Source organism: Amaranthus tricolor, chromosome 1 (genome assembly GCF_026212465.1).
Source record: "Amaranthus tricolor cultivar Red isolate AtriRed21 chromosome 1, ASM2621246v1, whole genome shotgun sequence".
NCBI lineage: Eukaryota > Viridiplantae > Streptophyta > Magnoliopsida > Caryophyllales > Amaranthaceae > Amaranthus > Amaranthus tricolor.
This window is the reverse complement of record NC_080047.1, coordinates 1,226,075-1,252,691: the sequence shown is the minus strand read 5'-3', so window position 1 is coordinate 1,252,691 and position 26,617 is coordinate 1,226,075. Positions and strand designations below refer to the sequence as shown.

The 26,617-nt window shown below is 32.5% G+C and overlaps 3 protein-coding genes across 4 annotated transcripts; all 3 read right to left on the bottom strand.

Moving 5' to 3' along the window:
- Positions 1 to 461: 461 nt before the first annotated feature.
- Positions 462 to 1,082, bottom strand: LOC130826962 (uncharacterized). The gene is made up of 2 exons (XM_057692606.1): positions 722 to 1,082; positions 462 to 556 (listed from the first exon to the last, which is right to left on the bottom strand). The coding sequence occupies exons 1-2, from the start codon at positions 1,080 to 1,082 to the stop codon at positions 462 to 464; spliced, it is 456 nt and encodes a 151-aa protein (XP_057548589.1).
- Positions 1,083 to 4,478: 3,396 nt separating this feature from the next.
- On the bottom strand, positions 4,479 to 10,333 carry LOC130797557 (probable galacturonosyltransferase 3). Of its 2 annotated transcripts, XM_057660183.1 has the most exons (10): positions 10,037 to 10,332; positions 9,797 to 9,850; positions 8,377 to 8,414; positions 8,218 to 8,278; positions 7,419 to 7,475; positions 7,191 to 7,328; positions 6,836 to 6,970; positions 6,429 to 6,763; positions 5,401 to 6,349; positions 4,479 to 4,982 (listed from the first exon to the last, which is right to left on the bottom strand). In XM_057660183.1, the coding sequence occupies exons 6-10, from the start codon at positions 7,314 to 7,316 to the stop codon at positions 4,707 to 4,709; spliced, it is 1,821 nt and encodes a 606-aa protein (XP_057516166.1). In that variant the 5' UTR covers positions 7,317 to 7,328; positions 7,419 to 7,475; positions 8,218 to 8,278; positions 8,377 to 8,414; positions 9,797 to 9,850; positions 10,037 to 10,332; the 3' UTR covers positions 4,479 to 4,706. The 2 variants fall into 2 exon arrangements, with proteins under 2 accessions (XP_057516166.1, XP_057516157.1); XM_057660174.1 differs by lacking the exon at positions 9,797 to 9,850 and having other exon boundaries at positions 10,037 to 10,333.
- Positions 10,334 to 19,851: 9,518 nt separating this feature from the next.
- Positions 19,852 to 23,615, bottom strand: LOC130797547 (probable serine/threonine-protein kinase PIX13). The gene is made up of 6 exons (XM_057660161.1): positions 23,257 to 23,615; positions 21,945 to 22,285; positions 21,059 to 21,194; positions 20,825 to 20,967; positions 20,629 to 20,752; positions 19,852 to 20,503 (listed from the first exon to the last, which is right to left on the bottom strand). The coding sequence occupies exons 1-6, from the start codon at positions 23,324 to 23,326 to the stop codon at positions 20,079 to 20,081; spliced, it is 1,239 nt and encodes a 412-aa protein (XP_057516144.1). The 5' UTR covers positions 23,327 to 23,615; the 3' UTR covers positions 19,852 to 20,078.
- Positions 23,616 to 26,617: the final 3,002 nt, after the last annotated feature.

Here is a 26,617-nt window from a genome sequence, read left to right as displayed (position 1 = left end):
GTGATCCTAATACTTAATAAATTTTATGTTTTCTCGCTCCATAAATATAAGTGTTAACTACATTGATATTTTTGGGGGTAACCACATGATATTTTGGTAATAAGCTGACATGAAACAAAAAAAACTTTGGAAAGCATCATATTATTGGTAATAAAGGCAATGGAAAATGATTGCTAGAATCCATTTTTTAGAGTTAATTTGACTAGGAAAAAGTAAGGGAAATTTCACATTGTAGCATCGAACTTTCATGAAACGTTAGTGATAGCATTTTTGTAAGATTTTTTCACATGTTAGAATCCAATTTATGCCCTATCTAACTGCCGTAGTATTTTTCGTTAAATTATTGTCAATTTCCGTTTAATTCACTATTTTGACGTTTTTACCCTTATTAAATGTTGATTGTTCATCATCATCATCATCAAACCTGGTGTATTCCACTCATTGAAAACTATTATCACAGTCTAGGGAGGGAAGAACGACGACAGCTCATACCCATAGAGGAGAGTGTGGTCAAAGAGTCCTTCGGCTCGAGAAAAGTCTTCAAAGAGAGAGAAACCTGCAACTTACAAATAGAATAAATAGAATACGTACAAATAATTAAAAATAAAGATAAAAGTAAAGAAGGAGGTAAAGAGCGATAATTAAAGGCAATGAACAATAACAAACGATGGGTAAAAGCGACGGGTTTAGTAATCTAAGACGTGGATAAGGCGCCGCAAACTGGCCCTATCACTGGTCAGGTCCTTGGAGAGGTGAAGTTCATGCATATCACTTTTAATTTGTTCCTCCCACATTCTCCTAGGTCTTCCTCTACTTCTCTTGCCCTCCACTATGGTACATTTGATCCTTCTTACTGGGGTGTCATGTGTCGGTCTCTGCACATGCCCAAACCGTCTCAACCTGTTCTCTCGCATCTTTGCGGAGAGAGGTGCAACCCCTAGCTTCTCCCTGAACTCCTGGTTTCGTATCCTATCCATCATAGTATTACCACACATCCACCTCGGCATACGCATCTCTGTTACTTCCATCCTCTGTTCGAAAACCTTCTTTATGGGCCAACATTCTGTCCCATATAACAGCATTGGCCTAATTGCAACGCGGTAAAATTACCTTTTAATCTCCTCAGGAACCTTTTATCACAAAGCACCCCGGTTGTTGCTCGCCACATAAGTCAACCCGCTTGTATACAATTAGTAACGTCTCCATCAATCTCCCCACTTCTCCCCCTATGGTCACCTCTGGCTCCCTTATCGATTATGTCCCACTGAAATTGCATCGCAAGTATTCTGTCTTAGTATGGCTTATGCGCAACCCCTTACCCTCCAAGGCTTCCCTTCACTCTTCCAATTTACTATTAGCCTCCTCTTTGGTTTCTGCGGCCAAAACTATATCGTCGGCGGAAAGCATGCACTATGGTACGGTTTCCCAGATGGATTTAGAGATTTCTTCCATAATGACCGTAAAAATGAAAGGACTTAGTGATGATCCCTGATGTAGTCCCACTTTAATTGAGAAAGACTCTGTCATATCCACTGGTGTATGTATATTAGTCGCCACTCTGTCATACATGTCCTGTATTACCTCAATGTACCTTCGTGAAATACCTCTATTCTTGAGGCTATTCCAAACGATGCTTCGTGGTATGTCATCGTACGCTTTCTCCAGGTCAATGAACACCAAATGCAAATCCTTTTTTCGCTCCCTATACTTTTCCATCAGTCTCCTCAAAAGATGGATTGCCTCGGTGGTTGATCTTTCCGGCATGAATCTGAATTGGTATTCTCTAATTACCGTCTCTCGTCTAATTCTTTTCTCGATCACTCTTTCCCACAATTTCATAGTGTGGCTTAGAAGTTTGATCCCTCTATAGTTCCCGCATACTTGTGCATCACCTTTGTTTTTAAACGGTGTGATAAGTGTGCTAACCCTCCATTCTTCTGGCATCTTGCTAGACCTCAAGATGACATTAAAGAGGTTAGTAAGCCAATGAATTTCCTCCTCTCTTAAACCCCTCCACACCTCAATCGGAATGTTATCAGATCCAACTGCCTTTGATCCCCCCCATTTTTTTGAGAGTTTCTCCTACTTCCGTCGTGGTAATATCAATAATCGACCCATAATCCAGTGTTCTTTAGAAGTCTGAAGTTTATTGAATTTCCTCCTTTAGACCCCCTAGTCTCATTGAGCAGTTGAGAAAAATATTGATGCCATCTCATCTTGATGTCCTCTTGTCTAAGGAGTACTCGTCCACCTTCATCCTTAATGAACTTCACCGTCCTAAGTCCTTCTTCTGCCTAGATCATGCTTTTGTCAACTTAAAAATATACTTCTCCCCTGTTTGGTATCAAGCTTTTGATAAAGGGCTTCAAACGCGCGAACTTTTTCCTCCGCTACTACTTTCTTTGCCGCCCGTTTTGCTTCTTTATACCTCTCCTTCTTATGTGTCCTATCCTCCTCCTCCGTGTAAGCCATGAGCTCCTTGGATCTCCTGTTTTTGTCCTTTATCTTCTTTTGCACTTCTTCGTTCCACTACCACGACTCTTTAAACACCTTTGGTGTCCCCCTCAACACCCCTAATGTCTCTTTTGCCACCTTTCGAATGGTTTTCGCCATGGTCGCCCACATTTGATTTGAATCATCTGATATACTAGGGTAGCCCGACGTCTTGATCTTGTTTGACACGGTTGCGACCATATCCACTTTAAGTCTACCCCACATAATCGTTTGCCTGAACTTTATCTTCTTCTCGTCAATCTTTCTCCTCATACGAAATACTAGTACTAATGACCTATGTTGGGTGGGCATCTCTGTACCCAACACGACCTTACAGTCCAGACACGAGCTCCGATCAATCTTCCGTACTAAACAGTAGTCAATTTAGGTTGCATGCCCACCACTCTTGTACATAATCAAGTGCTCATCCTTCTTTCTAAAGATCGACTTTGCTATACCCAACTCCTTTGCTAACGCAAACTCAAGCAAGATATCTCCACTCTCGTTCCTTACACCATAACCAAACCTGCCATGAACTGAGTTATAGTTAACTGCCTCCTTACCTATTTGTCCATTGAAGTCTCCACCTATAAAAACTTTTTCATCGGCAGGGATGGTATTTATAAGGTCACCCAAATTATCTCAAAACTCATGCTTGACTTCCTCATCTAGCCCAACTTGCGGCCCATACGCACTAATGATCGATATGACCTCTTCTAACTGTTGATTGTTCTCTTTATAATTTTTCCTAAACTATTTTTATGCTCTCAAATGTTGAATTTAGTATTTTAACGTTTAATTCACCGTGTAATTCATCAACACTCTCAAATGTTTAGGGCAAATTATAAAGATAAAAACCAACACTTAATAAGTGTAAAAACGTCTAAATGATGAATTAAACGAAAATTGACAAGAATTTAATAGAAAATGCTACGACAATTAGATCAGGCATAAACTGGATGCTACCATGTTAAAAAATCTTACAAAAATGCTACCACTAGCATTCATGAAAGTTTGATACTATCATGTAGAATTTCCAAAAAAGTAATCCAATAGTAATACATAAGTGATAAATCGCAAGCTATATAAAGGCAGCCATTACTATAGTAGCCATTCTCCCCACGGAAACTTCCTTATTTCAACAAAAATCACATCATCATAGACAAAAAATTTATTTGTACTTGAAAATATACTCCATAAGAATTATTCTACCTATGATTCTATGAAGATCTAACTTCGAGATAATTCTTTTTTGTAATTGCTGAGTTATTCGTGTGAATTTTTCATTTGCAATCCCAATTTCCGATTCAAATGGGTAGTTAGAAAGGCGTACATCTATAACTCCTCAAGTTTAACTACGCAACACTCGATAACCTTTTGGTGTACACTGTTAACTCTGGGCTACATATCGTAAAGAGTCATTGTTAACACAAACCAAGCTATAACCAGCTCGTCTAATCTTTGCGGTATCAGTCTGTGACCAAAATTAGCATCAACACTCAAAGCTACCATGCATCAACACTCAAAGCTACCATGTAACCAAACGAGCCGAAGGGTTCTAAGAGATTTGCACCTCAAACAAGCACCTCAAACACTCGCTTGCCCTTCAAGTTTTGAGGCATTACATCTATCAGTTCCATAGCCTCATCTAACTTACTTGATATACACAACATGCCTATCATACAATTGTCTTCAAACTTGATTGAACCCCCAATTTTCTCCCACCATTAAATCTAGACGAACATGATAAGCTTGAGCTACAAGAACTAAATTGGATACCCACAACTCTACGCTGCTCAAAAACCATAAACCATCTTCTACAAGGCATTCATAATATTTCATGTCAATACAATCACGTCATGTTTAAACATATGCATGGGTGAAGAAATTCATATACGATGCTGTTCATACATATATTGTGTTCTTTATATTTTGTATTAGCACAAAAAAAAGGAGGGAAAAACAGAGCATGAGAGAAAAGAGGATATGAAACTTTCCATTAGCATTTTATTTTTCTTCGTTGCAAATGAATCTATACAAACAGGGGAACTATAAATCTATAGGTGAATTGCTTTTACAAGAAATTGTTACACTTATGTGGTTAATTGCGGTATATAGGTATACTCGAAAGAATGTTCAAGAGGGTGAAAATGAGAGCCGAAAAAGAAGTTAATTTGTATTCTCCTATAGGTTAAGCTACTACCTGTTGGGGCTTATTCTGAGATCTTGCAGTGTTGATGGTAAGGGCTATCGTACATCACATATCTGGACCAATATGGCTTGTATTTTGCGATGGCGAGATCCAACCATGGCTTATAGTTTCCATTATAATGAACAACCGCGGCATTCTCTATTGCAGTCAGATTAAGTGCAGGGTCATAGCCTAGCCCCAGTACATGCCAGCTTCGGTCAAGCGGATAGGAAAGATTGTAGAAAGTTATTAGTCCAGGTGGCAAGGTGCCTAGTTTCCATAGAGTTCTATCGACATTCTGTAAAATTAATAACTCAGAAGGTTAGAACACCAGTTGAGAAACCCATATACTCTAACATAAACAAATCTCAGAAAGGCCTTTTCAAAGCTATACACAAAATGAATGTTGTGTGAAAAAATGAAAGCAGCTGCTGTCACTAAACCAAGAACTTATCGAGAGCTGATCTCGATACAGCAATCAGTTCCCTAAGGTTTTGACACTTCACTTTTTCTTTTTGGCAGTCGAGGTTGACACAAAATAGTCATGGAGAGCATGATGTAAAAGAAGTAACCAGGATGCCAAAAAACAGAAACATAAACCAGAACTGGCTGAATCAAAAAGTTTCTTGTTGTAATCATTATAATTTGAAGGAAAAGGATAGAGCTAAGGAGACAAAAAAAAAGGGGGGGGGGCTACAACAGGTAGGATGTCTTACCAATTCTTGCCAATGATGATATATTCCTGTGATATTTCGTTTCTTCCACTCCTTCAGGTCAAACATATTCATGCCAAATGCCCAGCCACAAGCATTGGGATCAAAGTTTTCAGATATCAACGGATTAGAGAAATTAAGATATTTATCAAACCTATGGAAGCTCTCCTTACATGTCTCTACAGCACCAATCACCATACCTTTCATATCAATGGACCAAAGTGGAGTCAAATCCTTTTGAACAACAATGTCATCATCCAAAAACAATATTTTATTCAGCTTAGGATAAACTTCAGGAAGATAAAAGCGCAAATGGTTCAACATTGACAAATATTTTGGATTCCTGTACTTGAGCTGGTCTGAACCAGTTGAGGTAGATATTGATGGGTTATTGACCTTAAAGTAAAACTCCTTCATTCGAGCAGATTCAAGTTGCCGAAGAACAACACAATAAGATGAATTAAGCCACTTGAAATCATCGATATTCATGACTTCTACAGCAGCACTAGGGAGAGGATTGTCAAGAAACCACATTTTCATGGCTGCAACATTCAGCTTGTCCGTCACAATGTGGAAAACATGCTTTTCCGGATCACTTGCATGCACTATAGTGGAATTCACTACCACTGCTGTTGCAAGTACATTATCCGAAAAGATGGCATAATGGTAAAGGGAAGGGTCTTCAAGCTTCTCTTTCATGTTCACACCTTTATTTGGTTGGCCCGGAAGGAAAAAATTAGCTGTCAACAGTTGAGAAAGACAATGTAAAGGCTTTGGGATTGTCTTAGCAGCAAGCTGAATCAAAAATGCACTCTCCTTCTTCAGAGAATTAAAATTATCTTCAGTTAACTGAATCATGGCTCTTAGCTTCCTAGCCAATTCAGCACAGTCGTGCAATTTTTCTTTTGCTAATGAAAGAACCCCTCCCATTGTCTTTGCTTGATCCAGAGCACTGCACAAGAAACTGCTAAATGAGAGAAACAACAAGTGAATTTAACATGTGAAAAGTACACTACAAACAAAAGCATTACCTTGGCTGCAGTTCAGCATCAGAATTTGCTTCTCTGATTACAGCCAAACTATCTCTAGTGCACTTCATGAGGGAATCATACAGACTACTCTCATTCTTAGCCTTAGCAATGGTAGCATATGCTTTTGCCATAATGACCTGATCACGCATAAGCTTTAAGGTAGAATCAGAGTTTGAGTTGTCATAATCTCTTCTCCAAATGCTATACTTTCCTATAACAGTAGTGTCCAGCCCTTGAGCACGTTCGATGGCTGCTTTCTCCATCTCTGCATCCATTGCTTTGTCTTGCCTCATTAGTTCTGCCGCACGAAGCTTCCTTCTTTTAAGCCGTAACATCTGAGTACATCAAGATAATTTGTCAAGTATTTGAGCTAAAATAGAAACTAAAGAAGAAGCAAGTAAAAGTACCTGACGGTAGCGCTTTATTGGATCTTCTAGAAATGATTTTGTGAGGAAGACAGTACTAGCGGCAGTTTGATTAGCTATATGTTTCTCGGTACTGTTTTCATGCCTTGTGACAGGCTGAGATGAATCATTTGATTTCTGGGAATGTTACATTAGCAAACATTACATTCAAACCAAAAACTTCAATCTCCATAACAAGGTAAAGACATTTTTCACAGCACAGAAAGAAAGTAAAAGTTATTAAACAAGTCATAGGAACTTTGCATCTCTTTACATAACATTTTATTGACATCTGGGAAAAATCAAAAGTCATTACATTGCTCTCTTCACTTTATATTTCTATTTTTAGCACAAGTACCTCAGTTATTTTCACATGGTCCTCAAAGTGACTATCAGATGTACGCCAAACCCAAGAAGATGACAAATCTTTTGCTTGAACAGAACCAACCCGAATAGCCCCAGAAGCATCACTATATGTCACCATTATGTCAATATCCTGCGAAATGAAAAATATTTTTGTAAGCATTTCTCAGACAACGAAAATCCCTACACATGCTTGTTTGTCAAGACCTACTCCAGATAATACCTTGACACCTAGGTTTCCAGATTTATCAGAGGACGCATATAATGACGTAACCCTGTCCTGCACAGACACCATTCACAGTCAGTTCAGGCTCTCAAATCTCAACTTTCATATAGTTTAATTGAGAAATATCAAATGCCTAAAGAATGTCAAACCAATGGGGTTATAGTGACCAAGTTTTAAAAAGTACACCGGTTCAATTGTTCATTACAACATACTTCCTTCACTTTTTTCAAAGTGCACAATATTCCCTAAATGGAAATTTCTAAATAAGTCTACCATTTCCTTTGGTCAACTTTTAAGGGTCATTTGACTTTTTTTCCATGTTGATAATACTACGTTACCTGGGGACCAATTATTTCTCCCTTAATGTCCAGGGTATTCGTTTGAACCACCTCTTTTCTTTTTTGAATTGCGTGCCATCAAGAAGTGGTGCACTTCAAAAAAAATGATACCGGAAGAAACATAGTACATACTCTAACTTTAGACACTTAAATCGACTAAACATCAACAATCAACATCCTTGTGTAGTGTAAACCCAAAAGTATAAACAGCATATCTTTCTTCACTTCTAACTCACAGATCTTCCTCTTTCATATTTGGCTAAACGATTTGATACGTAGAAAGGCAAGGAGAAGGATCAAACTGTACAACTGTGCTCATGCAACATGCTCAGTATGATGTAAAATATTAGGGAAAAGGTAAAAGAAAAATTGAAAAGTCAGGAGTTGCCAGAGACATGGATAAGATAACGTACAAACTGAGTACGAACTTAAATGAAGAAAATCGATGAAAAAAAAACCTTTTTTTCATTGCACTGCTCACAATCATAAACACGTGGGTATCCTCTGCTATCTCTTTGACTGAGAAATGATAAAAGTAAACTAATATTAAAAAATGTTCAAACAGGGCCTGCAGCAAGTCAAGACTAAGAAACTAAGGGACAAGTTAAATGACTTACAGTAGCTGCGCTTTGATGAGAATACTGTTTACCACAACCTGGATAAATGAGAGAGATAAAAATAAACACCGTCAAATCAGAGAAAAAGTGTCTTCATGAGGTTTCACGAAAATTTGATTTTGGAAGACATTAATCATTAGACATTAAAAATAGATATTCTAGAGTCAATTTGCAATGACACAGAGCATAATGCCATTATCTATGTCACATTGAATCTTCACTTTGTCCTTGAACATTTAAAACTCTAACTAAGGTACAGGACATATCCTTACGCGACCCTTCAGTGTTCACCTTACATCCCAATTATCAAAACGAGAAAGAAATATAGAGCTCGCATAGCAGATAAGCTTGAGGACTAAGTTCAAGATTTTAACATTTGTGACTTGACAAACCCATATACAAAACTCTTAACATATTTTGTTCATTCCTAATGACATAACCATACAAGGGTTCTACAACACTATTCTGATCTACGGTTATTAAAATCTCAATTCTGATCTACGGTTCTACAACTCTACGATCCAAAAACAGTTGAGCGATCCAGATATGAAATAGGATCTTAATATTGATAGAATTGTACGATCCTAACAAGCTCAAGAATATTAGTGATAAGATCCTAACACGATCCTATGATCCAACGATCATACAAGGGTAGTCTCAATCATAAAAATTTCTTATATTCTATCTTTTAATTACAAATAAATATTAGTTAAACATATATTGCGGTTACAATTATGAAAGTTCATGTACATACTAATTCACAGATCATAAATAATTATTAAAATTACTCTTTTTAATGAATTAAAAGATGAAGTCATATAAATCTTGGTTTACAGCTCAAAACTTCAAAAAAAAAATAAAGTGAACAAAAATAAGTAATATCAATTATGGTATAGCATATCAGAACATATTTGTAGGATCTTATGATTCTATGATCCAATTCTACCCCTTTGTCAATCCTAGGTAGAATTCCGATTCTAACAACCTTAGCCATACCAGCATTTTCACAGTATCCTTCACTTCCAAAATTTTAAGCCTCGATGTATAACACTCTTGTTGGAAATCTACTCTTACTCAACGCTCCTAAATTCTACCAAACTCGCATAAAATAGATCTCGAACCCAATTTATCAAAGAAATCAGAAACAGATAACGGTTGTTCACATTTGTTCTACGACATGGTTATATTGTCAGCAAACTCGAGCAATTTAACTAGATTCGACCCAAATAATCTAATATCCATTAAAAGTTTGGGCATTATCACTACTTACAATCAGCAAGATCAAATAACCAAACCGCAAATTTATACATGAAACAAAATATTTCAATCATAACAATTCAATGTTTTTACACTACAATTTCCGAACAAATCAAAAAAAAATAAGTATATTATTTGCAAAAACACATACACGAAATCCTACCTGTCTGCATTTCGATTTCGATCAACCAACAAAGTCTGCAACCTAATTTAACAACTGAAAATAGATTTCTACATACTCAATTCACAAGATCAATCGAAAAACAATATTAAACTAAACTAACAACAAATCAACAGTAAAAATGCCAAGAATTATATCATAATTATCTACAAAATAATAAAGACTACCAAATCGAATTAAAAAATGAATAAATCATACGAAACAAGCGAGAAATCTAGTTACCAATGAGATGCAAAATACAATAAGAAGAATCGACGAAGAGATTCTTCGCCGGCGAGGACCCATTAATACGGCAAAAATGAGAGCAAACGACGTCGAGATCCGGGAAAGAACAAGAAAATTGGGGGAAAATTAATGGTGTTTATAATATTCAGTTGAGTTGCTGCGATACAATTAACTGCAGTGGTGAGTTTGAGTTAGGAGTTGGGAGTGTACTGCTATTTTCACTCTCACTTTCGTAGTTGCATCATTCAGTTGTGTGCCTTTTTTCTTCACCGCCTTAATTCACTTGCAATGACTTTTCCATTGACCGGAATGCGGAATTTGAAGAATTTTTTTTTTTTTCAAGTTTTCTACATGACAAATTTCATATCTTGAGAGACTCTTTCTAATTAGATCTGTTATATATAAATAGGCGTTAAAAATAATATAAGTAGATAATTAAGATATTGAAGGTCGATATTAAGAATACGGTAAGTAAGCATTAAGAATAATGTAAGTAGGCATTAGGAATACTGTAAGTAGGCATTAGGAATACTGTAAGTAGGCATTACTCTTTGATGAGTTGGACTTGAAATGCGTCTCTCAAAAGAGATTACTAGTTCTATACGGGATACAAGAGACTTTTTTTGGGCATTCTTTTAATGGTATGGGTTGTCCGTCTTCGATCCCTCTGTATATCCTGATTATAGTTCATATATGAGATGCTCTAAATCATATGTTGCAAATTTAAGAACATAAAAGATATGGAAAAAAAAGATATGAAAAAAAAATTGAGGATCGAGTAATGAGATTGTTATATGGATCTTGCTAAAGTTAGGAGCATTTGCTATTGGCGTATAAATAAATTTAAAATAACTATTTAAAAATTAATTTTTATTACTTGATATTGATAGAATATTATATTGTGGCGCTAATCATTATTAGTTTAAACTTTGATTGAATTGGATTCTTAATATAATATCAGAAGCCTAGATTATTAATTTGAAGGTCATCCATTTGTCATATTTCAAGTAGAGTATAAGAACTAAGAATCATTAATTAAAAATAACCTTGAAGTTTAGGTCATTTATAAATTATAATCGCAAAGTTTAATATTTACGAAGCCATTATAAATAAAAAAAATTCAAGCATTGCACTACAAAAAATAGTGCTAATTGTAACAATTTTTTATCAAATAAGTCAATGTATTTCGACTTCCTCTTCTTATTTTTGACCTATCAATTATCAAGAAATGAATAAAAAAGCATTCCTTCAATTTTTCATTAAGAAGAATAAGTTAATAAAATAAAGTAACTAACAAACTTATATTAGAAAAGTCTTAAATAATTACTTGAATTTTTTTTTGGGCAAAACTAGTTGCGCCAGTAGTATGAGCATGAATATTCTTATTATGAGTAGTCTTTCCATTACATAAAAATTGCTATCATAAGTAAATATTTATTAAAACAAAAAAAAACAATTATACAAATATTTCATTTCTTATATTTAGTTAATTTAATACCTTAAAAAGTGATGACTTGATATGATTTAAAAATTGAATTCATTGATGATCAGCAAAATCACGTATAGGAGGTTGAATGGTAGATTGTCAAACTCTTTCTCCAACTGATGAACCCCAAATTGTTTCTGAATTTGACATCAAACATAAATAACAAAACACGGTCTACACTATCATGATTAGGAAAAGCACAATGCACATATATCACAAGTTCACCCTTTAGTATAAGAATTGAATAAAAACATATCAAGTGTGAAATCATGAGTATTAGAAACCAAAAAAAGTTATCACGATATTTGACTTCCTAAATTTTGTTATGACTTTTAATGGTATTACAAAAGTCAAAATTAAAAGATTAATTTCAAGAATGCTAAAATATAATTTATCTGTTTGAAAAATGATTGTTGATTGTAGTTATAGATTGGTATATCTAAGTAGAATTATCAAACAAAGCCACTTGTTTAAGTCAACTACTTTGAAGATGTTTGATAAAATTATTTATTAACTATTTATTATGAAAAAAAATTATAAAGTTAAAAATCTGTAATGAATTATCTTTAACTATTCGATCAATAATAAAAAAATCCAAATTCAAGACCTAATAAAAAACTTATTAAAATTCAATTTTTCAGACACAGCTAAAGTCCATTTGCGAGGCTAATGGGTGGTCTATACTCTATAGACTACAACAAACAAACGCCATTGATTTGCCATCTCTAACTATGCCATCAATTGACCACTTAAGTCATCTTGTATTTATACTTTGTCAAGCCTAACTAGATACTTTCTCCCTTCCAAATAGTTAGAACATTGTTAAAAATAGTATTATTTATTCATTACTCTTAATTTGTGATTAATTTTTAATCTATAGGTTATAAGATAATCAAGTACGATCTTATTTGATTTATCTCATTGCAAAAATTATTAATATTAAATTTTTATAATTTTTTATTATACATAATTAGAGATATTAAGAATTAAATTAATGCATTGTAGTGCTCGAAAAAAAAAACATTCACAATAAACTTGAAAGCCATACCTCAATCCGTCAACACCTTTAATTATTAGAAAAAAAATCGAAAAAGATATGTTTATTAAACATCCCACTCTATTGATTCGAATTGACTATTCAATGACCGACTTTTCATTTGTGGATTTTATATTGTTTTTGATTTCTTTTATGGATAATCTAAGAGCAAATCTAAAATTCATCAATAACAAAAAAAATAATAAAAATAAATTTATATTAGCACAATATCACCTTACGGTGAGATAACCTCAAAACAAAAACAACTAGTCTCTTGAGAGACTGTCTCTTTTACAGACGTATCTCAAGCCCAGCTTTTAAAGATTAATATATACAACCGTATTCTTAATGTTTACTTACATTATCCTTAATGCTTACTTACCGTATTCTTAATGCCTACTTCCAATATTTTAAATGTCTATTTACATCATTCTTAATACCTACTTACAATATTTTAACAAAATATATAATAGGCCGACCCAATTAGAGATAGTCTCTCAAAAAGACCATCTCTCACAAGAATTTGTAAAACAAAAAGCCTATAAGTTAAAAGTTCTCGTTATTGGGCTATTTAATCTAAGTATAATTGTATAAAGCATGTCTTACGATGAAACCGTCTTATACAAAAATCTATATATAGATGGAAAAAACCTAAAAAAACTTTCTTCAAAATCTCACGACGACGACTGTCTTCTTCTTCAAGCTTATGAATTTCAGAAAATTTCTTCAAAAATCCAAGAAAAATCTCTTCAAGTTCTTCAAGTTTTTCAAATCATACGACTCTACTGTGTTTTCTCTTCATTTCGTTCATCATCTTCCAAACCCCACGACTTTGTTTACGTTCTTCAAATTCTTGTGTTGTTGAAATTTGTTGCTTCAATAACCGCCCATTGCACAAATTTCCTTCTCCATCTTTGTTTAAGTTCTAAAACCCACCATTGATGCTTTTCCTTCAAAAGCCACGAAATTATGGCTAGTCTTGTTCTTTTTCAAGTCATTGTGTTTTAATAAGGATTTAGCCTTTTTTTATACTAATTTTGATTTTTTTTTCATTGTAGGTTACATAATCTTATTCTAGAAACAAAATTATCATATCTCATTATCAAGGTATGTATTTTATATTTGAATGTGAATAATTTACTTATGTATGTACATGAATATTTGAATGTAAATAATTTTAATTAATTAGGATTTTTAGGGTAGATTGAATGTGAATTATTTACTTATGTATATATGTAGTTGTATATTTGAATGTGAATAATTACTTATGTATGTGGTATCAATGGTTCAATGGGTAGTTGTTCTTGTAAACGACATCATGTAAGATTATAATCATGTAATTTAATTATATATCAATCTTTATTTGGTGATGATAATTTTTGCTGGTATTAAACCTGCTTTGCTATTATGTGTGTGAAGTAGAAATTTGGAAGTAGGATAGTGGCTTTTGCTTATCGAAAATCGGCTAAGAAACTGAAGAGATTTAAAGAACCTCAAAATGAAATGAGATTTATATACATTACTTATAAAATAATGTATTATTCATTTTCTATTTTTAGGATTAAGTTGGTATTCTAATGTACTTCTAGGATGTTAATTAATTATGTTTTTGGAATGATTTAATGCTTATTTGTGTTTCGCTGGATTTGCAGATTGATAGTTTGCCATGTCGATGTTTATTTGAAGGACAAAAATTCTCAACTTGTATCCACTATTCACTTTCGATTTATTAGGACTTTAATTTGTATATGTACATATTATTATATTATATTATATATACGATCGAGAGTTTACAAAGAGATTATTGGTGAATATTGGTGTTAATTGGTGATTATCATTGAATTAATTATTGTTTATTACATTGTACATTATTGGATTATTTAATACTATTAAACGAAAAAAGTAAATATATATATATATATATATATATATATATATATATATATGTATATATATATATATATATGTATATATATATATATATATATATATATATATATATATATATATATATATATATATATATATATGTATATATATATATATATATATATATATATATATGTATATATATATATATATGTATATATATATATATATATATGTATATATATATATATATATATATGTATATATATATATATATATATATATATATATATATATATATATGTATATATATATATATATGTATATATGTATATATATATATTTTCGTTTAATAGACACTTATTTGCTGCGGGCTTCTTAAAACCGCAGCAAATAATGCTTATTTGCTACGGTTTTTTAAGAAGCCTGCAGCAAATAGTTAGTTTTTTGCTGCGGTTTAAAACCGCAGCATTTAAAATAGGTTATTTGCTATTATCACTATTGCTGCGGGCCAAAACCGCAGCATATTATGGCCAAAAAATCGCAGCAAATAAGGTTTTTTCCACTAATAATAGTCTAAAAAATATGTTAAGTAAGAAAATTAAAAATTATTCTTTGTTATTACAATTGAACATGTAAACCTGATAACCGAATACCTTGCTATAGCAAGTTGTTTTTTAAAAAAAAATGATAAATTAAAATGAAATGTCAAAAAAATGTAAAAAAAATGTTGAAAAAAATTCATGATTTTTTTATTTTAAAATTTTTTCTCTAATTTTCAATTTATTTTTTTGGCAAATTATTTCTTATATTAGGTCATCGAGTTATCCAAGTTTACTCTAAGAAAATACCCTCTAAAATTGAGATTATTTATAATTAATAGATTATTATAGGAAAATCATATAAAGATTGGATTATTTTAAGTAAATTTTCCATGAAAAACATTTCTACATTCAAAATCAATAACAATAGTGATAGGTTAATGTATTTAGGGACCGTTTGGTTCGCACAAGGGAATCGGAATGGAATGTGGAAAGGGAATGAAGGAGAAAGGATTGGATTCCCCTAATTTAGCCTAGTCGTTTGGCTGTGTTCAGGAAACGGAATGCACTGCTCATTGATTCCCTTTGTGACTGTTTGGTTCAAGTTAAAGATTTAAATTATGAGTTTTTAAATTCTTTTATATTTTTTCCAAAAATAACTAATTATTATATGATAAACTTGAAAAACTTATTTAAAAAAAAATATCATTAACCTGTATCATCTTTTCCTGTAATATGAAGAAAAAAAAACATAACTCTAAATAATATCTTTCTAGCTTCATTGATTACAAATCCAAATAATCACTTGTTTCTAGATCAAAATTCATACCAAAAGTGTTCTAGTAAGACCCAAGTCTGTCAATAGTCCTTTCTAGATAAAGTTCATGCCAAAAGTAGTAGTTTGTGAACAACACCTAATTCAAAATCATACATGAAACCACAACATAAGATCTAAGCATTACCATTTCCAATTCCTCCAAGAAGACTCTTAACATAAGCACTTTTCAAAGCGTCGGGACACTTTGAAAATATCATGAGCTTGTGTTGGTTGTGCGGTTAGAATGTTAGCCACTTCAAAAACTTGGGTAGGAGTGACACCTTCTAAATTGAAAGAGAGTAGTTCCTCTAGCACTTGCTCAGTCTTTTCAACTATTTTTTGCTCTCTTTCATCCGCACGTTGTTCACGATCATCAGTGCGTGCCATCACATTTGCCATAGTGGAAAGATGCACATTCATGTCTTTCATGAATGCTTGTAAGCTAGCCAATTCATTAGAACTTCCAGCACCACCATTTCCTCTCTTACTTCTTTTAGAAGTTTTTTCAGTCTTCATCTTTTTTTAAGAAGGAGAAGTAACAGTTTGAGTGGAATTACCACTAGCAGCAACTCCCTCATCATCACTTGAATCAAGTGTAACCTGTGGAGGGGCAACATTTTGCAAATTGTTGATTGTTTCAACAAAATCTTCAGCTGGTTTTCCAGTAGCATAATCCTTGCCATAAACATTTATGAGTTCATGAAAGTGCGGAAACGAAACCCCATACAAGTTTTTGCAATTCGGATGATTCTGAAAAACAAAAAAATGCTCAAAATGATCAAATATACAACATCATCAAACTATCTCAAACATAATTAAAATGACCTTACAAAGGTTAACATACCTTGCAAAATTCGTCATAAACAGCCCAGTCCACAGAAACCATTTTGGGCCATTGTATTTCGAAAATTCGCCCACGGATCGGTTACAGCAATGGAGGTTATGTACTCCACATCATCTTCCTCATTATCATCACCATCATTATCATCACTATCATCGTTGGTTTTTTATTTACGTTGAAATATTTCCATCTTTCATCGTTGCAATCCTCTTGTATTGGTGTTAGTTTCTTGAGAAGAATAGCATGTAACTTTAAGATTGCCAACAAACAAGCATGAAATTGTCTACTAATAGTTTCACCACTTCTATAAAAATATGCACCCATCATTCTATTTTTCTTGTGGTGAGCTAATGTGTATAAGAAACCCGTAACCATCTCTTCCAAACATGTGTTTCTTGTTTCATTTAATCCACCAATATCTCTAACCATCTCTAAAAGTACACCAAATGTGTATTAATTTATTCGAAGATAGTTCCTACACAAAGTGTCACTTTCTCTAATCATTTTATTCAAGTTGTGCAATCTCATTTTTCTTCTATTTTTTTATCAAGCTTAAGATAATCCACCGTATATAGTTTTTCTCATCGAGTACCACATCAAATGTAGCAACACAACACAATTAATCATAGTAATTATGAACCAATTAAAGTCCCAATTTCTCTTCCTTTTCAAAGAAGTACCAATGCGAGCCATTTTCTGTAGAAAAGAACATCAATAACACCATATCATTGACTAGTTTACATATAATTTATACTCAAGATATATAAAGTCTCAAGCTAAATCTATATATTCATATAAAATCATAAAGTTTACATACAAAAAAATGTCGAAATTGAACACAAAGTTATGACATTAACTCAACAATCACATAAGCTTTCGCATCCACTAAACCAACAATCAAGTAAGCTTTCATAACAATAAAGTGCACTTTATGACAATTTCTTTAAACCAATTTCATGTAGTAAAACACCACCAAAATTAACACACAACCATAATTTCTAATCACACTTCAAACCCTAAATCATAAATATACTCAATTCATCAATCAAAATCACACAAAATCAATATCACACTCACAAACTTTATAAAACTTTAATTGAAAACAAGAAGAATCAAATGGAAGAAGAGGAGGTGTCTTACAAAGCTAAAACTAGCAAAAAGTGAAGAGGTAAGTGAAGGTTGTGGTGGTGGTGGCACGGGACCGAACCGGCAGGAAAGAGGGTCCAAAACCGCCCACTATGGCTGGCGGCACGCGCAGCAACTGGAGTACACGGCTACTGCTGCCGTGACTGTCTGTGGGAGACAGAGTAGTGGTCTGTGCAGCGGTGGCTATCCGTAGGAGTGGTGGTGCCGCCTGCTGCTGGGACTGGTGTAAGGGAGGAGCCGTGAGGAAGAGAGGGGAACTTTAGGTTTTAGGGTTTGAAGTGGGGAATGGGAATGGAAAAGTCTCGGGGAGGGTGGGGAATGAGTGTGGAATACTTTTGGGTAAACACAAAAATAAAAAAGGGGAAAGGGAATGATATAAAGTGGCAAACAAACAACAACGAAGAGAATTGGGTCTGTCCATTCCCTTTCCCTTTGATTATTACACTTAACCAAACAGCCCCTTATTTTTTTCTCAAATATGGATTGGTTAATTGATTTTTATGTAAAGCCAGTATGACCGCGCCTCTAAACCTACCCTAAATACAAGCATGATGAACTCCACACGGCCACACTTCCCGTCATCCCCCCCTCAGAATTAGTTGAGACAAGGTTCAAACTTAAGACATGATTCGATGGAGTTCCCCTAGCTTTAGAATCATACCTTCATACCCAAAGATAGAACAAAATGTGTGATTCAGAAATTTCAATCTAAAGCATGAATGATTAGAGTGTGTAAAAGATTAAGCTTGAGTAATTATGATAAAGATTATCCAGAGAGACTAGATTAATACTAATCTGGAAAGAATTATTTAGATTAGATGGTTAGCTGGCAACGTTCATCTGGGAAGGTCAAAAAGGACATTGTATGTATGTAGTAATATTAATGCATGGGAAGCTCATGAGTGGTTAAAAGATACTTATCAACTATGAAAAGACATTATAAGGTAGTAGGACACATGTTCAAAGGAGAAGCAAAGAATAAAATCCAATAGAATAAATGAAGGATTGACACGTCAAAAGCAAGCACAGTGACATGCAGAAAGTTATTGGGATTAGTAAAATATTAGAAGAATGTTTTACAAGCACAATCATGAGCTATAAATACAGATGAAAGAACACATAAATGAGGTAACTTGAATTCTCCATCATTAAGAGAAAAAAACATAAAAGAACTCACGGCCCGTTTGGTTGATGGTAATGAAGTAATGGGAATGAAATGTTGTAATGGCAATAGTAATGAAGGAATGGATATGAGAATTGGTAATGAAGATTCTTTTGTTTGGTGTGCATGACTAAAGAATGATAATGGAAGATAATATTCCATTGATTTCATTTGGTTGTTAGTAATAAAAAATGGTAATGACTCTTAGTTTCATTATTGTATATTTGTATCTAAAAGCATTATTGTATCTAAATTATTCTATCTAATGATTCTTTTTTTAATAATAATATTTTTTTGGATAATTACATACATTACCTTTTTTTCTTCATTATTTTTTTTCTTCAGCTCGAAACAACATTACCTTATTTTATTACCACAGTAATATTTCATAACCATTACCGCCTAATACCAGGTTGTTTAATGGTAATAAAAATGGCCCTTTTTGGTAATTTCATTACCTTATTTTATTACCATCCATTACCATTGAAGGCATCCAAACAACCAAAATTTTTGTTACTTAATTTTATTACCATTACCGCCCTCTAATACCATGTACCAAATGGGCCGTCAAAGTAATTTATTGCTAAGGAGTTATTACAACTGAATTTCAAGGACTCACTTTGATTTTTAGAGGAACATTAATAGCATAATTACAAATATAAGAGTAATTGCAATTATTCTTATCAATGTTCAAAAGAACATTAGTCAGATATTAAAAAGACCTCACGTTTAAATAAGTCCTAAGTAGTAATCCACCTTGCAGCCACTGTGCTCCTGGAAGGACCTATTAGGCAAGTTTGTCTTGTATTGTTACTGACTCGGGCGTCGGAATAGGACCCCTGAGAAACATTCCGAGCCCTGCTAACCCCTTATTGCTTTTTGTAGGAACAATCATCTTCTTGAGTGATCATTCTGCATAACTTGGCAAGGCATTAAGAATAAGGCCTTTACCAGCAATTAGATTTCTTGATCAAACACTAATCAAGAGCTTTAAGTTTTACAATTAATTGTTCTACAAATCCAATACAAAAACAATCACATATATATCATGTCATAAAACATAGTCAAAAGAACATTTTTGAGCTCGTAATTTGGCCAAAAATTACCAGTAGAAGTTAAATGAATTTTTTATAGACATTATCAACACGAGTGTATAGAATTTTGATGAGACCTAACAACATTTTGTCGGGGATGTCTATGGGGACGAACTAAAGCACTCCCCGTTGAGCTTTTCCTTGATACTCTTTGTTTTTCTTGAACCATGCCCTGAATTTTCTCTAAAGACTCAAGAACCTCTTGCATAGAGGGTCGAGCTCGAGGTTCTTGAGCAAGACAGTTCAAAGCAAGTTCGGCTGTTGTAATGGCGGCTTTTGATGGATACATGCCCTCCAACCTAGTATCCATGATTCTCTTTAACTTCCTCTTATCAGATAAATGGGGTTTGATCCAATCTACCAAGGTGTGCTTCCCACTAGGGCGGGTTGTATCGAGTGCTCTTAAGCCAGTAAGAAGCTCGACTAACACGACTCCAAAGCCATACACATCACTCTTTACATACAAATGACCTGTTAAAATTGACGAAAATTCCAGTTAGCCAAAGCCTTGATACCAAAAGATTGAGGTCGGCTACATAAACCAATAGATCAGGTCCAATAGTCATATCAGTTAAAGAAAACTAATATAGTGTTACCTGTGGCAACATACTCGGGTGCAGCATATCCATAGGTTCCCATAACTCTGGTTGTAACATGGGACTGACTTGCCGAAGGCCCTAGTTTCGCTAAGCCAAAATCCGAAATTTTGGCATTATAAGACTGCATCCGAGATCAAAATGTTAGTTCCACGAGCAACAACAATCGAATTTTGACAAGGTCAGGAGAACTTACGCCGTCTAGTAGTATGTTAGAAGCTTTTATGTCACGATAGATGACACGGTCATCAGAAGAGTGTAAGAAAGCGATTCCACGAGCAGCTCCGATGATGATTTTTATCCTCAAATCCCATGGGAGTGGCTGAACCGCAGAACCCCCTGTATACATCACAATGATAACATAACACATTTTCATTTCTACACCAAAAATCATCCGTTACTATTCATCGGAATCCAGAGATTTACTTACTTCCAAATAGATGGTTTTCAAGGCTTCCCTTCTGCATAAATTCATACACAAGTAGGAGTTCTTTGTCTTCCCAACAGTACCCAAATAATTTAACCAAGTTTGGGTGCGATAACCTTCCTAAGAAATTTACCTCAGACTGCACCATAGTGATTACATTTCTCATTAGCAAGGCCGGTACTAAGCATAGTCAGGGTAGCCGACCGCCTAAGGCCCCCCGAAATTAAGGGGTGTGAAATATTAAATGATGCCATTAAAGCCCGTTTCTGAGAAAACACTTTTTAAGTGATTTATTTGTAAAACTTTTTATATTTAAAGTAATTTTAAAATATAATATTACAATACATTTCGTCTTGAATTATTTTTTTTTAAAGTGGAAACAATTTTATCTTTTGATATAATAAAAGACCTCATTTTAAAAGGACATTGCAAACATAAATTGACCTTTAAAATTTTTGCTCCACCATATTATTGCCCCATAATACAAGTCAACAAATTGGCCTTCATTTTCTAGTTGGTTACTCTTGGCATGATTTATTCCATATCGACAAATTGAAAATGGCCTTTTTCCCATTGCCATAAGGTTTTGAGAGGACATCTTGTAGGCTTATGAAGTGTGTGAACCTCGTATTTTTCTGATAATATATTGACATTCACAATAAGTTCAACCTAATTTAACAGTTATGCAAGATGGCTCTTAAATGTCAAAGCTATTAGGAAAAAAACTGCAGGAATAACTTCAACGAATGACTGTACATAAACTTATCCTAGACAATTGATATAGTATAAAGTATATAACATATTCTGAGAGAACCGAAAGCTTAAGCTGATAGTTAAGGCCAGCTGATTAAAGACAAAAACACTAGAAAGTCTGAAGACGATGAACTACCTGCCATTCCTCAAAACCTTGTACGCTTTCGGAATTTAGCTTCTTAATCGCCACAACCAAACCGCTACCACTCTTAGTTTGATGCTTGCTCTCAAGCCAACCTTTGTAGACTCTACCAAAACCTCCTTCCCCCAACAAAGTATCAGCCTTGAAACTCTTTGTAGCATATCTTAATTCTTGGAAGGTAAACTCTCTAAGATTTGGTGTGGGTAAAAGTTGTCCATTTGAGAATACCTCATCACTGCTAGATACTGAAATGTGACTCTTGCTAGATATGTTGCTTGAAATAGTGCTACTGGTTCTTGTTGATGGGGTTTGACTAACAAGAGATGATGATACACCTGTTTATTTTTAGCATTAGAATTAGCACAAGCAATAAAACAATTACAACCCAAACATTCACTTTCCAAAATTACATGAAAAATAACACCTAAAAGATCAATATCCCGGGCCGGTCTTGAGATTTGCGAGGCTCGGGAGCAAAATATTAATTATGGGTCTCTATCTGCTATATATACTATTATGGGCCGTGACTTTTAACGATTAAAATGTCATTTTTCTTATATTTTTTTATGGATCCAAGGCACATGCCTCTCTTGCCTCCTATATGGTCAACCCAGTCAGAATCAAATTATGTAATTGAGCATAGAATTCACTAAGAAGAATAAAGTTCTTGCATTCAAACCTAAACCTCACCTTTTTAGAAGCTACTTAATAACCATCACCCCACATGAAAAAACATCAAAATTTCTTAACCCATATGAAAAGTCGAGCTTAATTTAAGGATTTAGTGAAATCAAGGATCTTCCAAGCATGATACAACGAAAACCCATAAAAATTTCAGGGGAAATTCAACCAAAGGTTTGGAACTTTTAACTTATCACTTAACTTTAATACATTATAGAAAGGCATAAAGCAAGAATCCAATCAAAAATACAACAAATTGCACTAAAAAAAGCCCAAATCAAAAATCCTACAAAAAACCCACATTGAAATTCATGAATTCAATCAAAAATACCACAAATTACACCAATAAACAAGCAAGAATCAATCGAAACTACTACAAATTTCAAAACTCAACAAATCATATTCAAACAAAAAAAACCCACATTAAAATCAATAAATCATACATAACCCCACATTGAAATTCATAAATTCAATCAAAATTACCACAAATCACACCAATAAAAAAGCAAGAATCTAAATATAAACTCAATCAAAATTACCACAAATTTCAAAACTCAACAATTCATAATCAAACAAAAAAAAAACCCACATTAAAATTTCATTTAAAAATTATACTTTAAGTTACCTGAACTAATATTCCCAGTAGTACTAGGAGTTGGAGATTTTTCAGCTGGAGAACCCCAGCAATTACCCATAATTTAACTCCTCTCAAGCAATAAAAAATCTGCAAGCTTCAAATTTTATAAACTTTTTACTAAAAATACTTATTATGACTTAAAATAACCTATAAAAAGGGATAAGTTTAAACAATTTCTGGGAAATTTCAACTAATTCTGTAAATAGAAGATGAAGAAAGAAGCAAATTTCTACTTTCTTGATAGTTGATCATTCACCTCAAAGTTGCGCCTTCTAAAACGGGTCCATTATTATAATATAGATACATCCTTACTTCTTTGGTCAAAATATTAATTTTTTTATTTGAAAATGCGATTGCACCAATCTAGACTTTTGTTTTCTTTAAAGTGGGGTTCAAAATTGAGGAGACAATAAATTAGTAATTGTCAAAGCGTCTCGCTAATGACTATTGGTTTAAAATGTTTGTTACTTTGACTAATTAAAAATATTGATTAATAAATAGCTGTTTAAGTAAGTTTTTGTGAAGGTTTCGTGATAAAAATTATTTTTTTTACTGTTGGTTGTTTATTAGAGAAATAGATAAAAAAAATCTAAAGTCAATGAAAAAAATAACTATAGTAGTTTTTTATTTTGATTTGATAAGTAATATAAAGGACTTAAAAGCTATTTGTATCAAATAAATTTTTATAAAATCAAAGTAAGTTTGTTTAGCAAAAATTATAAATTTGTTTAGCAAACACACCCAAAGTCCTAAAGGTAATTTAAAGGAGCAAGTAAAAAAAAATCTAAAATCACAAATCAAACAAAAAGCCAATAAAAATGTGTTTAGCAAACACACCCAAAGTCCTAAAAGGTAATTTAATTATACTTTGAATCCCTTTTACAAACACCCTAAAGTCGTTTGATGGTGACAATATAAATTTATTTTCAACAATAAATAAGAAAGGATTATAAATTTGAAACTTATAAGTTATTCTTTATTTTATTTTCTTATTTACTTGCTCGATTTTGCCTTATACATCTAAATAAAATTATAATTTTTTTTCAATAGATAATAAGGTTTCAATAACTAAGCATTACACTTGAATTTTTACTTTAATATTTTTAAAAATGTTTGACTTTCTCATTATCAATCAATGCACTCCTATTTTGTTGGGAGAGTAAAAACTATGGTGATCAACTTAGTAAAAATGTGAGTGAAATCAATTAAAAAATTAAATCTCTCTCTAATAAAATTTAAACTAAAGATAAAAAAGCTTCACATTGATTGATGAGTTATTGAAGTATTTATAAAAAAAATTATAATCTTATTCAGAAATATAAAGCAAAAGCAAACAAGTAAATATAAATTAAAGAGTATATTTTATACAATATTGAGAAAAAAAATTTACATATATTAATATGCAAGTAAATTATTTAGTCAGCTTGTATAGAAACTCGTTCCATGCACGAGATTCTTAATATATATATATATATATATATATATATATATATATATATATATATATATATATATATATATATATATATATATATATATATTGAATTGAATTGAATTGAATTTCATTATTGCTGAGTAAATCGATTCAATGTCCATAATTTCATGTGGAAAGTTAATAACCACAATTATTTTATTTTTTTTTATATTTTATGTAGAAAGTTGATACCCATAATTATTTCTAACTGAATAGATATAATACAACATATTTTTATGAGATAAATAGTAATGTAATAGAATTAATAAAAGAATTGAATGTGCAAATGTAAAATAAAGTGATTATTTTATAGTCAAGAGTAGGTTGAATGGTGTAATTAGTATAAAGAATCAATAATATTCAAAATCTTTTCAGACAAGTCTTTATAATAAAAGATTATTTTGAAAATTCTAATTACCTCAATATGACAACATGATATATTAAATATATATTCAAAAACCATAGAATAAAAGGGAAAACTTTTTAGTTGACTATAATAAATCATTATGAGGTAATTAAGATGTAATTCAATTAGTTTATGAGATAATTATGAGGTATTTTTACAAAAATAAATTCCACATAATAAAAAGTGTATGAATGTATGATATTTGGGAAATAAATTCAACTTTACATATACTCTATTTGCTAAAAGCATCTAAATATCTTAGTTCAATTTGTATTATGTAGGATGTAGCAATCGACTGGCCTTATTTTTTGCAACAAAGTATTGACCAGTTAATAAGATAAATGATTATATAATGGATGTATTGGAGACGTGAATGTTAAGTTGAACGTGTGAATATATCAAGATGGATAAAATTAGGAATTATGATTTTAGAAAGGCACTATCTTTACAAAAGATACATGGAAATAAATTAAGATAGTTCGAATATGCAAAGAAAGGTCACTGACGCACATGTGATAAGCATCATGGTTGATGGAAAGAAAAGTCGCAGTAGGCTTAAGAAAACATGCAATGGAATAGTCAAATTAGGAATGATATGAGCAAGTTGCATCTTTATGATGACTTAGACCTTGAATGAACACCTACGCCTACAAGGTTACAACTATGTCACCTACATCTTGCTTATTGTTCAAGACTTTATAATTGCTTTTATATTTCTTAGGTTATGTTATTAGCTTTACTATTTATCTTGTATTGTTTTGTTGTGTTTTATATCTTATCTTATTTTTCTTTCCATTGTAGGTATTTCTCGAGTCGATAAATTCTTTGTCCGCATCTTTCTTTATGTATATGATTTGCCCTCTTTCAATGTTTCTAAAAGCTGAAATGAATACACTAAATTTAATAATAATAATAATAATAATAATAAGAAGGATGTAGCAAATTCAAAAGATATACAAGTAACTTAAACTTAAATTCAAAAGATATAAGGTGGTGTGACTAAGATTTTCTATCTTTTAATAACTCATATATCCTAAAATTCTTATATTCATCATTTGAAAATTTTAAAGTACAAATTTACATATATATATATATATATATATATATATATATATATATATATATATATATATATATATATATATATATTTTGGAACAAAATATATTGCCTTAATGATGCGTGGACATAGAGGTATTTGTTAATACTTTATTTATTGATTGTTTTAAGCTATCAACTTATTCTTTCAAAAAAAAAAAATTATTGTTGATTCTATTATTTTTAAATTATATAGGTGTGGATGAGCTATGAGCCAAGAAAAAGCATGCAATGGACCAAGTCAAGTTTACACAAAGTAGCAAACAAGGACATTTTGCCAGTTTGTCTCAAGGTTTGACTTGCCAGCTTTATAAAAGTCAACATCAACAAGATGGTCAAGTCAAACATTTCTTAAAGCAAGCTCCTTAATCGG